Genomic DNA, 17,852 nt, shown 5'->3' on the forward strand with positions numbered 1-17,852 from the left:
GTTTTTCGTCAGTAAAGATCGATGAAAAATACCTATTCAGTTCATCGGTAACATCAGTTGGGTTATCTAAGGCTTTTATACACCCGTTGCACAAGGGACCTTTCTTCTTCGTTGTATTCACATACATGAAAAATTCCTTGTCCCCATTCCTTGCTCTTTTAGTCAATACTTTCTCATACGCAGCCTTGGTCTCCCTTACTTTATTTGTGGCACTATTACAGATCAACTTGTACCTGTTGAAGGCTTCAATACTTTTCATCGCTCTGTAACTGTCCCATGCTATATTTTTTACTATTTGAGCAGTCCGTAGGCATCCATTTCGGCATCCTTCTCCTGCAATATTTTCTTAAAGACACGTATGTGTTCGTGGCTTTTGCGATTTTTGCTTTAAAAGTATTCTATAATTTAAATATATTCACCATCCCTCGGCAATCCGCCCAGTTTACAGATGTCATATAGCGCCTTAAACTGTAAAAGTCCCATCTTCTGAAATTAAAACCGGTGCCTTTTCCTTTAACTACTGCAACATCTTCCAACTGACGATTGCATGATCACCTCCTGACAATGGGTCCTGTACTTTATGCCCTGTAATGTTATCTGATTCGTTAGTAATGATAAGGTAAAGAATATTCTCACCCCTAGTACTTTCTCTAACATGCTGGTATAAATAATAATAATCATCTGGTTTATTTAAAAAACTTTTCCCCATAGTGAATTTCCCTCCCACTTATTCCAATCAATTTGGGGCAGATTAAAGTCACCCATAATAAGACATTCACGCTTGCTTGCCCATTCCATCTGCATATAAAGACTAGTCATATTCTTCATAGTCTTCTGGTCTGTAGGATACTCCCATTCTCATTATTCCTTTGCTTCCAACTAACTCACACCACACAGATTCTAGCTTCAGACTCAGCAAAAACCCTTTTCGCATTCAGGCTGCTTTTGATAAGAAGCATGATTCCTCCACCCCTCCTTCTATCTTCCCTAAATTCATTATACGTACCATAGTGGAACTCGTCATCACCAATTTCCGAGTGGCACAACGTTTCTGTTAGCCCTATTATATCAACATTAGTTGTCCTATACAGGAGTCCAAATTTTGCCATTTTATTGACAACACTCCTGATATTACTGTAGACACAGTTGTACTAAGTAATCTTTCATAGTTTACTACCCAGACACACCCCTTGAAGTTATTTAGGTTTGTATCTCAAGCTTTATCTTCCCCCTCATTTGAAACATTGCTATCAGAACATCTTATCAAAGTCCACTGTTTCCTGTTTCGACTCGATCCCAGCATAATATCCTGGGATCGAGACTAAACAATACAGTAAAATCCACGTGGCTATTACTGAATTCATTTTATTCAAAGCGTATACGATGTCACAAAGAAAAGCTCACCCTTCAGTTGTCAAGTTAACAATTGGTTAACAATTAACACATCCTCCAATGCTCTCACAGCTTAGTTATGAAGCCTTAACTTATTAGCAACGCCACTTGAATGACTGAGCAATACAATAGTTGTCTCATAAAGGCAGTTACGCTAGAAAATTTTCTACTTGTTAAAAAATAAGCAAAGTTCTTGCAGACAGTGGCCATTTTTCTCACCAAAAAATGTTATAATTTAAAGGACAACATCCTATGTTATTGACACACGCCTTAATTGTCTGTGTAGAAAGATCACTGGATCTGTAGAAATATGGTGGAAGATTTTGAGGGATGTATCCCGGATATCCAATAAAACAGGCCATGTTATTCAATATGGCGATGTACAGAGACGACTGTTCAGTGCATGAATTTGGTCTTAAAATTACTAGCATTTTAATTACTACACACACACACAGAAGCTAAGCTATATGCGGTAGTAGTTTAATTAATGTGGTAATAACACCACATTAGCGTGTAGAATGCTAACTAATCGTGTCGATGTTCATTATACCAAAACATGGTAAAAATAAACAACTTACCTGTTATTTATTTGCTGCATACCATAACAGCTTCTGGGAATTCTAGGAGGACATAAACTCCCCAGCCTTTATTCGTTCTTTCTGGAACACCGGTGGAGAGACTTAATTCAAACTGAAGTTAAGAGGCCAACGAACTTTGACAACAGCTCCTTGATTTCTCATTGATCGCCATTGTATCAACGGACTAGTCTATGCAAACTAAACGCCGTATTTGATTTACTCTTCAAATCGCTATAAAACAGCTTCTCTTGAGGTTATGTAGGTCACTGAAGACGTGCACTTTCTGCATATCACACGTACAATTGCACTGTACACAAGAAATTTGCTCGCTGCAAACACCGAAATTTTCCGTAACACTAAAATACGTACTGCTCAACGTTCAGCAATGAAGTTTACCTTTCTTTTCTTTTGCTTTTCGAGTACCATGGATTCCTGGCTCCAACGACTAACAATTCATACGCTTCGAGATTAACGCGCACATCCTACGTCAAGTATTTATTAGCATATAACCAAGTAACCTGCTTGATACGCTGAATGAATATTTAATTTTAGATGATTACTATGTTCACAATAATTTAACAAGAATTAGTTCGATTACTGTTGTCAAATTTAAATAAAGAGGCGTTGTATTCAGAGGCTTGAAAATGTATATTTACAAGAACGTTGCGTTATTTGTATCTTTATTTGCCTGCTGAGTAAATTGTATAATAAAATTCTTCAGTCAGTTGAAATTTATGTTAATTGTAGTTGCTGTAATCAATTACCCTTATATTTTAATCTTACATCTGTCGAGAACATGTGATTCATTTTGCTGGAAAATGACTTAGATCAGTTGCACAAATGACGCGAAAAATAGCAACTGAACTTTAATGCTGTGAAATGTAAGATTTTACATCTAGAGGTACAGAAATTATTTACCAGCTAGGGAAAGTGGAGTTAAAAGGTTTCCAAGAATGGGTTGGAATCTTTTAACTCCAGGCTGGTTCCAACGACTTTGAAACTGTCGTGCTGAGACCTCTTTCATAGCGAGAACCTTTATTATTATATGGCACACATGTTCAGATGAAATACTCAAGGCGCTGGCAATGTCACTCGTCTTCGGACCATGCACACTGTCAACAACTTCTGGAATGATGGACTTTGTTGGTCTTCCGAGATCTCTCTTATTTGTTTAAATTCTACTGTCCACTTCTTAACCACGGAACAGGAAGGGACATCCTCCTCCAACGTTGTAATCATATCCTCTGAATTTCCCTTGGTATTAATTCATTTTATCCCAAATGTGGGATGAGTGCACCGGTGACTGATTTTGTCCATCTTTCCTCATCCATATAACGTTGTTGACTTCAGGACCTGTAATTAAAAGAAAACCTTATTGAAACTTGGCGGGTTACTATTTCAAGTATTATATTAAGTACAGAAATTTTTCACACCGTACCACTACCCTTTCATACTCAGGCAATGAACTTTTCAAACACCCCTCATAATGTAAATGTTGAAAGAATAGTTTTGAAAATTCATGAATCATTGAAAAATATTCAAAATTATTATAACTGGCCACATCTCAGATCCACCAATTCTGATATCGAATTTCAAATGATAATTTAGAAAAATCTATAATTCAAATTATAGATTTTTTAAATATAATTATTATTTAAAATTTAATTTCAAATTAAAAATTAATAATCTCCAATTTTAAATTCATTTAAAAGGTCTTGTAATTTATAATCTACTATGAATCACGCTAAAAACTATTTATATTTTCTTGAAATATGGTTTTTAACACACCACATATACGTGAGAATAAGGATATTCCTTTTCCATTGATCAGACTATTACATCGAACCCAATTTGACTCATTGGATTCTTATAATTTGCCGTGTGTAAATAAATAGCTTCATTCCTATTGCAGGAGAAATACCTCAGGCGGTGTACCAGCTTTCTTCTGTCTATCCAGAGCCTGAACACATAGCTGTCCCTGCAGAAATCGTACTTGAAACCACAAGGATAATAGCAGATCGGTGAGTGTTACTTTCTTCAATAATATATTGTTTATAATACAGTTTAGTTATTATTGGTTGCATGTTTTCCTTTTATATTAAAGATAAGCTTAACGCCACGTGATGGGCTTTTCTTTGTATGAATGAATGAATGAACATTACGCACTCAAGAGAACTGTGACTTGAACAATTGTTTATTTTTTATGCTTACTTGACAAAAAAGTAAATAAATAAAATAAACGGAAGTGGTATGTTCATAAATTGTACAGTAGGCAAGGTTGCAAGTAACAACCAATTTCGTTACCGTGTCACAATTTTACAATGAAGCAACAAACGAATATGAAATTTTGCTTTAAACTGGGAAAAGCTGCAAAAGAAACGCACGAAATGTTAGCCGTACTAGTATGTTTGAATAGAAAACGCTTCAAAGAAGGACATGAGGATGTTCGCGATGACCCAAGAAGTAGGCGCCCAAAAACCTCTCGAAATGAGAACAGAGTCATAAAAGTTCGAGAAACTGTGGCAAGAAATTGTCCTTTGGTCCTCAGGATGATGGCTGATGAAGTGGATATGAATAAGGAGACGATTAGTCAGATTCTGCATGAAGATTTGGGGAAAAGGAAGGTGTGTGTGTGTGTGTTTGTGTGTGTGTGTGTGTGTGTGTGTGTGTGTGTGTGTGTGTGCTCGCGCAAAATTTGCGCCGCACAGATGACCAGAGGAAACGAAGAGTGTCATCATGCGAAGACTTCATCCAGTTTGTCAAGACAATCCTAATTTCCTCGACTGTATTTCACTGGAGATGAATATTGAGTGTTTCAATATGACTCGCTAAGCATCAGAGCATGCAGTGAACTTCAAAATTATCACCAAGAGCCAAAAAATTCCATTTACAGAAGTCCAGGATCAAGACGATGCTGATTATGCTTTTCGACAAACAGGGTGTGATTCATAACAAATTCCTATCTGAGAGAGAGAGAGAGAGAGAGAGAGAGAGAGAGAGAGAGAGAGATTTTTACAGAGAATCGAACAAATTAAAGTTTAAAGGGTGTTCTCGCGGCTGCCAACAGTTACGACCTCTGTTTTTTGCACGGTGTGGAAGAGCCTCTGTCCAAATCCTGTTATATAAAACTTGTTATAGGATTTATTATGCCATGTCAGAGTTAATCGGTCCCGAGCGAAGGTTTTACGATTTTTTTTTTTTTTTTTTTGAAAACACTGCTGTTTCATCCCATAAAACAGGAACAACCAATTGCAGAATATATGCAAGACAGACAAGCAAACAGAAAAGTTTTAAACAATCCAACCAAACCCGAATGAGCCAAGTTTGAAATGTATGATGGATGTTCCAATGCTTTCCTCTTGTAACATTCAACCGCGCGTGTGGTTGCATGAAGTTGCGTTGTCATGAATCAATGATACCTGTCGTGAACAGTCCACGTCACTTCTTATGGCAATCTTTAGTTTCTCCAGTGCATCAAAACAGCGGTTCAAACTGATGGATCCCTTAGGCAGGATATCGAGGAAGCAGGAGGCATGATGATGCAAGAGGACAGCTGTCATATATTTTTTTAACTTGTCATATTTTTTAATAGTCCAGTTTCTTTCGGGTTGTAGATCCAGAATGCTTCCATGCTACTCAATCTCTTTATTTTCGGAATAACGAGATTCGCCTACGTTTAATTCCTTTCACCGTTCTATTTAGATGGGCTTTCCATCATCTGCTTCAAATACTGAAGGTTTACTTCCTTTTTCCTATGCATTTGCGAGTTCTAACGAAATCATTGACAATCATTTGCGAGTTTAGGAATCATTGATAACCTAAATTAGTAATACTGTATTAATGGATTGGTAAAGGCATTGTTTCTGCAGGTAGTCGGGAACAAACCAGGTTTGTTGAAAAAATATAATACTGCGAAACAAGTCACCACCAGTTGTTCTGATGGTTCTTAAAATAAATCTCTGTCGCGCTTTTATGGACGATTCAGACATCGTGCTCGAGGTTTAGGGTTGCATGCTTTCTCTGGAAACTCAGGTTTTTCATCCAGAAAATAGCTAATAAACTACGGGACACACTTAATTACAAGCAATATACTAATATTTAATAGCCTTAGTTTCCTTGCAGAAAATTCAAACTGTTTCAATAATTTAATCTTCCCTTCAAAGTTACCTAGATACTGAGAAACACTATCTCTTCCTCCTCGTAGAATCCATTGGACGGCGCCTCCGTAGCCAGGTGGGAAGGAGCAGCAGTGCGTAGCACACGCTTCTTGATTAGACCGGGGTTCGAGCCTGTCACCACCAAATACGGAGGATGCGGAAAGGTCAGGGAATGACCACCGCACCGGAGCAATATGGCCTTAGTTGCTAATGCTCCTAAAAACCAAAACAACAACAACAACAACAATCCATTGGACATTTTTGTACAAAATACTAGCATCTACACTGTGCTGCCACTTTATTAGGCGCACCTACCTAGTAGCGTGTTCAGCCTCCTTTAGCCTTCAAAACAGCCTGAATTCGTCTAGGCATGGATTGAACAAGATGCTGAAAATGTTGTGCAGGAATGGAGTACCATGAGTGTGTCATGCAGTTCCTTGAGATTTGACGGGGCCTGCAGCGAACAGCCCTTTCCAGCTCATCCCAAAGTTGTTCAATAGGATTGAGATCGGTGGACTGAGCGAGCCACTGCAGCAAAGAAAAGTCATTGTCATGTTCCTGGAACCATTCCATAGTGTTTCGGGCTTTGTGCACCGGCGCATTATCCTGCTGGAAATAACCATTTGACTGAGGATAAACTGTCAACATGAACGGATGCACTTGGTCAGCAACGATGTTTAGGTACGATGTGGCATTCAGACGTAAATTTATGGGTATCAATGGACCCAACGTGTGCTAAGAAAACATTCCCAACACAATAATATCTTGCACAGTAGTCGTCAGACATGACGGGTCCATGGATTCATGTTGTTTTCGCCAAATTCTGAGCCTTCCATCAACATGATGCACCAGGAACTTCGACTCGTCAGACCAACAACTGTTTTCCAATCCTCGATAGTCCAGTGCTGGTATTGCTGTGCCCACAGGAGGCGTGCTCTCTTGTTCTTCATTGATAACAAAGGTATGCGATATGGCCGTCGGCTGTTGTAGCCCATTCGCGACAAAGTGCGACTAGTGGTCCGTTGCGATATTTTTTTCTGCGCACCAAGGTTGTATTCTGATGTGATGTGCGACATTGTGGCCCGTCTGTTTGCTTGCACAATTCTAGCCATCCTCCTCTAACCTCTCATCAACAAGCGATTTTCTTCCACAGGAGTGCCGTTGAGAGGATGTTTTCTGTTCGTTGCACCATTCTCAATACACTCTTGAAACTGTGGTGCGTGAAAAGTTCAGGATAACTGCCGTTTCAGAGATGCTTTGTCTAGCACGTCTTGCACATACTACCATGCCACGTTCGAAGTCCGTTAGATCACACCTTTTCCCTCATTCTTGCTACAGTTTGTACGCTTAACTGATACTAGAAAGGTTGTTCTGCTGCATTTATATCCACAACTGTGGTCATATGACTTGCAACGTTGTGGGAAAAACCATTTGTGTGCACAGCAGGGATATACCTAATAAACTGGCAGCACAGTGTAAATTGCATACGCCATGTCCTTCACAGAGAAATACTGATAATGACTGAATCCTCTTCAACTGTGTCGTTGTTGTACGTGGAGTGTATTTTATATCTAGTGAGTTGTTCACTTATAACTGCAATTCAGTGGGGTTTTTTTTATTATTATTAATAGTTGATTCTTCTAGGTAGCACTATTTAACTCATCAATTCGAAACTTACTCACTTGGACTCACTTTTACCTTACAGGTTTTCTTTATCTCGAGACACCATCATCCATGGACTACCTCGAATTGACACGAGCAAGACTGCGATAAAAGAAATCTGCCCAACCTTTCTGAAGCCCGTCAAGTGCCAGATGAGTCGATATCGTACCTTAACTGGAATGTGCAACAATTTGCTTAATCCTTCTTGGGGAAGCGCACGTTCTGCTATGGTCCGATTTTTGCCACCCGAATACGGAGACGGTAGGTGGCCCTTTATTAGACAACTATTTACTTCATGATGGAGATGATTTATTTTCAAAGTTCAATTATATAATTTAATCGCGAAAGAAAAAAGGCTTACGTTCATCTAATGATTTAATTTATTTCGCCTTAAATTAGATATTTGTAAAAAAAACTAATTTAATCTAACGTTTTATTTGTTAAGATAAGGTTTGGTTATTTTTCACTTTATGTCCAGAAAACACACTACCAATGAAATCCGGGAAAAGTAACAAATAACAGATAACAATTAAAACTACAGCCAAACAGATTCATGGCTTCAGACCACAAACACAGACTTTCGCGGTTGCTAGCAATGGAAAAGTCTTCCATTATACTGTACGTTTTCTGAGTCATTTGTAGGTTTATAAAGTTTACTTGTTTATTATTAAATCATGAGCTGTAACTACCGCAGCAACATTTCACAGGCGCCAGTATTTCGTAGCGACCCTAACAGAGTGCTGTTATCCTTCCACACTGTGTCCAAACCTGAATTCAAGTCCTATAGAGGTTTACGGAACCTGCGAGTTTTTAACAATCATTTGTAGTATATTAATAAGATACACTAAGTCACCACTTTATTAAGGTATACAAACCTAATAAGTAGGTCTCCTTTAGTCCTTAAAACATCCTGGATTCGTCGTGGCATGGACTCAAAGTATGGAAAGCGTGCCACAGGGATGCTGGTCAATGGTAGATACTAGCATCAGCTCGCAATGATGTCAGGTGGCAGGATGGGTCTATGGACTCATACTGTTTTCATATTCTGGTTTCCCATCAGCATGAAACAGCAGGAATTGGTCAGACCAGGCAAAGTTTTTCCAGTCCCATTATCGGGCAATGTTGGTATCCCTGAGGTCACCTTGCTTTTTTCTGATAAGCATCGAACCCGGTTTTGGCATCTTCTGCGATATCTTATTGAAAAGTTGTTGTTGTTTTGGTTTTTAGGCGCATCAGTAACTAAGGCTATATTGCTCCAGGATATGCGGTGGTCATTCCCTGACCTTTCCGCATCTTCCGTATTTGGTGGTGACGGGCTCGAACCCCGGTCTAATCAAGAAGCATGTGATACGCACTACTGCTCCTTGCCACCTGGCTACGGAGCCGCTCATTGAAAAGGTACGTTGAGTTGTGCTTTCTGAAACACCTCTTTGGTTACTACCGTTGTGCTCGGTTGTTAATTGATTTTGTGTATCCTTTCTGTTACCCTGCACAAGTCTTCTCAGCTTCCATTGGCATCTCGCATCGCGAGCTGTTTTGGGCCACAGAATCGTTGTTGTTGGAGGTTTTATGGCGCAACGGCAGCTAAAGGCCATTATGCGCCAAACAATGATAGGAGTTACCAGGTGTCATTAAAGGTCACACACAGGATCGTCGTTGGATGGATGTTACCACGCCTCGCTCGAAGTCACTTAAATTTTTCGTTTTTCCCATCTCCTACTGAATTGTACACACACATACAGCATCCTAAAGTATCTGCCCATCTGCTTTATATCGCATAGTTGCTGTTAATTAAGGAGTGCTCCATCTCATGTAAAAGGATCGATGTACCTAATAAAGTGGACACTCCGTGTATAAAACATTCCAGATTATTTTCAAATCTAATATTTTATGTGTGATCTTCATATTTTAGTACGGAAAACATAACAAAGTAATCGACTTAGTATTCGTAGGAGCCCAAAGAGGTTTATGCACAACTTATCTGAACTGCCTTGGATAACAAAAGAAATTTCCAGCCGAACGTGAAATTTCTAGTATACCGTGTTGTTGAAAACCAATGGTGACATGAAACATAATGCGAAAAATCTTTAAACGCTTTCATTGCACAGGATTATAATTTATGGAATACGATTTCAGTTAATCGATTATGGAATATGATTTCATTAAAGTATGTATGTTTTGCCCACAATCACTATGCCATCCAAGAAGTCATTTCTTTCTTCTTATCGGCACTGTAAACATATTCCCATTCCCAAACGTTTCTGTTCGTCAATGAGATACTTGAGAACCCACTTTGGGCAGACAAACCTGTCCTGCATCCGCCTTGGATGATAAGGGCGACCCCGAGTGATAATCATATCAAAATGTCACAGAATTGAATAAAAAAAAAAAAAAAAACATGAACTAAAACACAAAGAACTACGTGCAATAACTCAGCTTTGAAATAATAGTTTGCGCGTGATTTGAAGTGCTATTGTGATCTAAAAGTTGACTTTTTTTCGCTCACTTTCTGCTTTGGATCTCGTAATTAAATATAAATTTTGATATGTTTATAGACCATTAAATTTTCTGCAATATCAATTGCAAGTTCTTGGAAGAAATTCTGAAACTAATGAATCAATTCGAACCGAAATGGCCACGTTTCTTAAATTAAACTGCCAAGTGTACCTTACCTTGAACCCGTAAACATAGATTATACTAGGCGGAAGGAACACTCATTTTACTTAGAAGTACTCGCCGATCTAGTAAAAGAAAATTACTTTAGGTATTAAAGTAATTATTGTCTTGAAATGCAGTGGCCAGATTCCTATAATAATCCTAAAGATACTTTTTAATGGCTTCGTGATGAGTATACACTAAAGAATCTGTTTTGATGCACTACCGCCATCTGAGGAGGGTGTCGCTAGTGTCGTTGTTCGTAAGGTTGACTTTTTAGTGTGCTGCACTTTATTTGATATCCTAATGTATTCATTTTGCTTTATTTAATTCAGTTGTTGTTGAGAAATTGTCGGTAAGTTATTCCCTAAATGGCTATGAATTTTAATAGATTATGTAAACTGTTAATATTAGTTTATTGCCAATCGTAATATTGTTAGGCCTAACTGAAGATCGCTGACTGCCTCGTTTAACGAGATTCTTGGTGCTCTGATTAATAAATGATTTTAGTTCCGATTAAACATGGATTTACTGTTCGCCAAAGATCTGGACTAGAAGAACTAACGATTCTGAACCACCAGATGATTTTATGTGAAATTCTGTGTGGATTGTAAGAATTTATGGGAGTTTTAATTTATTCTTACGTATGACAGCCTTGTGCCTGTATGTAGCCCGCATGCGCAGAGCCAATACGGCCGTCTTCACGATCGTCAATGTGGCTGCCAGACACATTATTATTATTATTATTCGCCATATGGCGCAAGGATGCCTGAGGCTTATGCTGCACCACTACACCACCCAAAAAAAGATTCCCTGAGAGAGAGAAAGAGAGGAATCACCAAGAAAGAGAAGATTGATGATATCCAGCTCAGGACCCTGGGGTTACCAAGCCCATACTCACCAGATGTGAGCCCCTGGGGTAATTTGTTCATTTCACGCTCGTGGATTTCAGTTTAAAGTGCTTTTCTAATCAAAAGTATATACAGTAATTCTTCAACTCCAGTAGACTCTCAAGGTGAGAAAATTTTCTGTGCTTGTTGGGAGTTTGGCTGGTTAGAAGCGTCACTATTTGTATTCTTTGTGTCAGACTGCATGGTCACCATGTGGCTGACATTTGGAATATAGAGAGGCGACCGATATAACGTGATCGCCACGTTTCTACCTTGCTCTTCACTTGGGAGGTGCAACGGTGTTTCTAATCTTGGACATTTCCCACTAAACTTTGTGCGAAATGTCCAAGATTTTTGTGCGAGTTTTACCCAAAAATAATGACTTTTGGGTGCTCTCCTCCCCCCCTCTGCCATAGACTTTCCATGGTAAAGGCTGAACTTTTCTCTGGTAGATTCTACTGTCTTTTTAATGCCACCATCGTTTCGCGGCGCCCAGAAACCCTATAGGAAAGTAGTCCCGTTGTTCTAGGGCTATTTTTCACCCAGTTATTTCCCCCCTCACAAGTGACTGAAGGGGATAGCCCAATAACTTAAAGGCTCACAACTGTCCTTTTTGTGCTACGCAGCTGTGGCTGATTTCATTTTTCATAACGCTCACATTGCTTCTTGATAGTAGAGAGGAAATCCCGATAAACCGACGAGTATCGGTCATCCGGAAAAAGTGATATGGAGAGGAATATGGACAAAAAGCAGAGACCCTCTTAGGGAAACCCAAGGCGACGAATGCACTATCATTACAAACCAACAGAACGAAGGGATGGATCCCCGTCCCGGGATCCCCCAAACAGGTAAGAAGAAAAACAAGAAAGGCTCGATGCCAAAATTTGAAATAGAAACCCGTTCCCAGACGGAGATAAGGGAAATGCAGGAAAACCTCACAGCGATTGCGACAAAGGAGACTAGCGATGACAGGACACAGGAAACCTCCCTGGATCCTACCTTACCCGAGGGTACAATACATGAAAAATCCCTGTTCCTGAAAACTGCTCTAGAATCCCTCTTTAAAGAGCAAACAAACAGAGTCACCACTGCACTAAGGGCTCAAATAATAACATCGTGGAACAAACTGGATGCACTCTTTGTCGAAGCCTACCTCGAGAGCGAGAGGGCCAATGCTAAGCTGCATGCCTACGCTGAATGTGGGGCAAAACAAATGCCACAGCGTGCACCCACATATGCACAAGCGCTGAGGATCACGGCTCCAGATACCTCTCCTCAACTGCCACGCGTGGCAACTACTACAAAACGCAAAACGCTCCTGCCGACTCCACACCTAATAATATTAAAACTGACCTCAACAGCACAACACCAGACTAGTGAAGAGGTGAAACAAACCATTATGAATAACCTCTCACAGGATCTAAAGACTACAAAAATCAAATCTGTCCGAAAAATAAGGAATATGGGTGTCATCATTGACACCCAGACGAAGGAAGATGCAAACGAAATCCTCAACAACCCGAGGATCCAGACACTTCGTTTAGAGGCAGCGACCCCCCCAAGAGAAAGGGCCCCAGTATAGACATTTTTGACACCAACAAGGATCTAACACCAGAAGCTCTGCAGAAGGAACTATATTCCAGGAACCTTCAGCATGAGTATCCAAACGTGGAACCAACAACACTGATCACCCCAAAATTCCAAACAAAATCCAGGACAGGAGACCACACAAATTGGTTAGTTGAACTCACACTATAGGCATGGAAAACGATTGCACAAACACCCAGGGTTTTCATACATTGGGGCAGCCATCGTTTCAAAGAGCATGTGTCTGTTCCCAAATGTTTCCGTTGCTCTCGATTTGGACATACGATGCACACCTGTGCTCAGACAGAGCCTACTTGCGGCCACTGTATAGAGAAAGGCCATGAGTTTGGCACCTGCCCTAAAAAAGATGACCCGCCCACCTGTGCAAACTGTAAATCACAGAAGGTGCCAGCGAATCACTCAATCAGGGACAATCAATGTCCCATCTACATCAAAGCTAAGGGTGCATACCAAATGAGGATTGATTATGGACGCACGCCTTAGATATTTTAGAGGAGACCACAGGAGACCACGCCTTAGATATTTTACAGGAGACCACACAAATTGGTTAGTTGAACTCACACTATAGGCATGGAAAACGATTGCACAAACACCCAGGGTTTTCATACATTGGGGCAGCCATCGTTTCAAAGAGCATGTGTCTGTTCCCAAATGTTTCCGTTGCTCTCGATTTGGACATACGATGCACACCTGTGCTCAGACAGAGCCTACTTGCGGCCACTGTATAGAGAAAGGCCATGAGTTTGGCACCTGCCCTAAAAAAGATGACCCGCCCACCTGTGCAAACTGTAAATCACAGAAGGTGCCAGCGAATCACTCAATCAGGGACAATCAATGTCCCATCTACATCAAAGCTAAGGGTGCATACCAAATGAGGATTGATTATGGACGCACGCCTTAGATATTTTAACCTAGACATCGCGCAGCTAAATGCACAGCGATCTAAGGCTGTGGCCGGACAACTCACCAAGAAAGCGAATGAACAGAACCTCGACATCCTACTTATCCAAGAGCCATATGTGCACAGCCTGGGGGTGAGACGATATCCCCTATCCTACAAAATAGTCCAGGATAACAGAGACAACCCCTGGGCTTGAATCCTGGTTAGCAATCCTACTATCACTGTAACCAAGATTTCCAGCTACTGTACATCCTGGGCCGCCTGTGCCCATATTATAACCTTGCTCGGCGAATTCTATGCAGTCTCATTGTACTGCCGCCCAGGGGGAGATATCCTCCCACTACCAGGTACCTGCAGAGTTTACTCACAGAATTCCAGAATGCCAGGATCGTCGTGGGAGCGGATGTGAACTGCCGATCCCCGGCGTGGTTCAGCAATACCCCAGGGCATCGCAGCGCCACAAATGGACAACACCTAGAGGAGTTCCTGGCAAACAGTACCTTCACTATACTCAATCAGCCAAATAACCCCACCACCTTTTCTAGCACAATGTGGGAAGCCACAATTGATGTTACACTCGCCTCTAGGTCTCTGGCTGGTCACCTCTCGGAATGGATGGTCAGGGAAAGCTGGACCACATCGGATCACAGAGTCATAACCTTCACGCTTCAACGCACCATAGACAGGCAACAACCAACCCGACAAATCCAACATAGATATGCCATACAGAAGGCAGACTGGCCACTCTTCCAGACTACCTTAAGAGAAGCAGCACAAACCCTCCAAATAGAGGGGCTGAGCCCGGACCAGCACCAAACCGCCGTGGCGGATCTCATCACTGCCGCTGCAAACTGCTCAATTAAAAGGAAAACCCCCAACTCCAGGGGCTGTACCCTGGTGGTCCCCGGAACTACAACAGCTCAGACGTGAGGTGAACAGAAGGAGAAGACTATTCCAGAGAGCACAACTTTCCTGGCCAGCAGCAGAAATAGACCAACTCCGCGACCACTATCGCGCCACAAGAAATGAGTACACGGCTCTAATCCGACTCAGGAAACAGCGCTCATGGAAGCAACTAGTTTCTACAACCGGAAACGAGCACCCCTGGGGGCTTGTATACAGAATAACGACAAACAAACTCCCCAGGGGAGAAGTTATCCCGGCAACAAAGACGCCGCTAGGCACTTATACCAAGACCTGGCAGGATAATATCGACAACATCTTGGACAGCATGTTTCCTGGACATATTACTCCCAATGATACCTATACTACCACCAATAAGGAAGAACCGCCGACCATCACCGAACTTCACAGTGCTGTAGCAAAACTGCGCAACAAGAAATCACCGGGTATCGACCTACTGGAGCCTGAAATCGTCAAGAAGGCCATCGAGACAATTCCAGAGGTAATACTCACCCTCTTTAATCACTGCCTTATTGAGGGATGCTTTCCACAAGCTTGGAGGACAGCCAAATTGCGCTTAATCCTGAAAAGTCCAAACAAGCAACAGGACCTTCCAGAGTCATACCGACCGATAGCCCTTCTCTCTGTGCTAAGTACACTCTTTGAACATCTCCTCAAAGATAGAATTGAATCTTGCCACATGGCTGCAGGCCTACAATCACAGAATCAATTCAGCTTTAGAAGGAGCTGCTCCACTCTGAATGCCCTGGAAAACATTACCAGAGCTGCTGAAACAACAAACCATAAATATCTACTTGTAATCGCAATAGATTTTGCTGGGGCATTTGACCTGTGGTGGCCAAGCGTCCTCGGCAGACTCCGGAAAGCCAACCTATATCAATGCGTCAAAACATATTTTGGCAACAAAATGGTTGTTGTAGAAAATCCATATCGTTCAAATCCAGACAGATCTTCAGAGGCTGCCCACAGGGTTGTGTCAATGGCACGAGTACTCTTGGGTCCGCTCTTCTGGAACATGGTTCTCGACGATTTTCTAAACCTAGACCTAGGTCGTGTGGCAACTCAGGCATACGCGGACGACCTGACCCTGGTACTGCGAGAGGACAGCAGAGACAGGCTAGAAATGTCTGCTACACGTGCCATTGACACCTTACAGAAGTGGACTGATGAAAACAATCTCCGCATATCCTCAACCAAGACCAATTCAATACAGTTAAAAGGTACCCTGGACATCAGGAGACCACCCCAAATCCGCATCCAAGGCACTACAATCAAGCTCACAAAGGAACTAAAACACCTCGGGGTTGTCCTAGATAATAACCTCTCATTCACCCCTCATCTGACTTACATACAGAAAAAGATCAGAAGATACTCTGCTCTGTTCATGAGGGTTTCCCGCAAGGATTGGGGCCTGCGGAGGAGAGCCCTCAAGCTATTCTATAAAACCGTATTCCTGCCTGCCATAACGTATGCCGCTGGCGTGTGGTACCGGAAGGCTACCACGATCGTCAACAGAAGAAAACTGGAAACCACGCAGCGGTATATATTACTTACAATAACAATAGCTTGCAATACTGTAAGCACGCACGCTCTCCAGGCCCTGACAGGGACTCTTCCCCTAGACCTGGAAATAGTCTTCCGCGGCCTAACATATCAACTCTCCAAGGGACGGGAAGCTAACCACCTGAACTTCACCGTGGACGCTGAAACTGACCACAAAGTGGAACGCAAACGTCTCCTCGCACATCTCAACCAGAGCTGGCAAAACCGCTGGCAGACATCAACCAAAGGTGAAATCACTAAAAAATTTATTCCTGATATCCAATCCACCTGGCTTTCTCCTGGACTTCTCGCAACCTACCTGTTGACCGGCCATGGCGCCATAAGAGGAAAACTCTATGGATTCGGTTTGAGTGACACCCCTATGGCTCTGCGGTTTACGCGAGATATGGGGGTACTTGATGTACGACTGCCCACTGTACGAGGATCTCCGCTGCTGATTTATAACCACCACCCAAATAATGCTACGAGATCAGGAATATGATACTAACTGAAAAGGATACCTATAGTGCCTTCACTCAATATGCGCTAGACCTCTTCACAAGAAGGCGGACTCTCCCGTATCCACCACCGCAACAGCAACAACCATGAAATGAATCCTATGACAGCAAAAAAATAAAAAAATGAATAATAATAATAATAAAAATAAACCCATGATAAGCGGATCACACGAACGGACCTGACCCACGAAAGTGCACACCAGATATGGACCTCCTCCGGACGGGTCACAGCCTTACGAGTGACTTTCTACTCAGCTGAATTGCAACCAGCCCAATGAGACCGCAGAGCTTTCTGCATATGCTAGCCATAATGGCAATCGGTGCCGGCGCTCTTGCTGGACCCATCTTTCTTTCCCCCTCCCTCGGCAGTAGGGGAGGAGGCAGGAGGCTGCCCCTCCTGCCTCCTCCCCTACTTGCCAACCCTGATTTTCTCCTGGTGGGGCATGGGCATGCCCCACTGACTTTTAATGGAGTCGTCTTCTCTATTGACCCCATTTCTTCTATCTTTCTCCCCCCAAGTCTTCAGTCTTCTCTCCCTCTCTATCTGCTCGCCAGCGTATACCCCACAGGTCAAAATTTAATAGTTCCAAATTAAGTTCGCTCACATTTCGGTCTTTCAATCTAGCGATCAACCCACGCAAACGTTTTTTTTTTTTTTTTTTTTTTTTAGATCCTAGCCACTGAAATCTCAGGAAACTAGGTGGCAGGACCTGCCAGAATAAACTACAACTACTGGATACCTGGTCTGCCTCCACGGGGCGAAGTGTGGGCACCGTCGGGCCTCAGCAGGGGTCTCGCGGCTAAATGACCAGAAAAACAACGGTACACAACATCACACACCTCAAGATCCATATACTTTTAAATCTCTGGCCTTTACAGTGAACCGTATCACACCACAATGTAAACTACCGGAGATGGGGGAAACCCCTGGTGCCGTTCGACCCTAAACACACTTTACACTTTACCGCCATCTGTTCGGATCCTATCTTTAACCTCTATAACCCGATTGTGCAGCTAGATCCAGG

General features: G+C 41.9%; 1 protein-coding gene across 2 annotated transcripts in view; it reads left to right on the forward strand.

Moving 5' to 3' along the window:
- Nucleotides 1-17,852, forward strand: part of LOC150077223 (salivary peroxidase/catechol oxidase-like) — a 168,069-nt gene that overhangs the window by 78,817 nt on the left and 71,400 nt on the right. For both annotated transcript variants that reach the window (XM_090386951.1, XM_090386952.1), the window contains exons 4-5: nt 3,883-3,991; nt 7,833-8,050. In XM_090386951.1, coding sequence (XP_090243077.1) covers nt 3,883-3,991; nt 7,833-8,050 — 327 coding nt within the window. The remainder of the gene's footprint in view (nt 1-3,882; nt 3,992-7,832; nt 8,051-17,852) is intronic.

This window comes from Mastigoproctus giganteus, chromosome 12, assembly GCF_048544385.1.
Source record: "Mastigoproctus giganteus isolate SK-2022 chromosome 12, ASM4854438v1, whole genome shotgun sequence".
NCBI lineage: Eukaryota > Metazoa > Arthropoda > Arachnida > Uropygi > Thelyphonidae > Mastigoproctus > Mastigoproctus giganteus.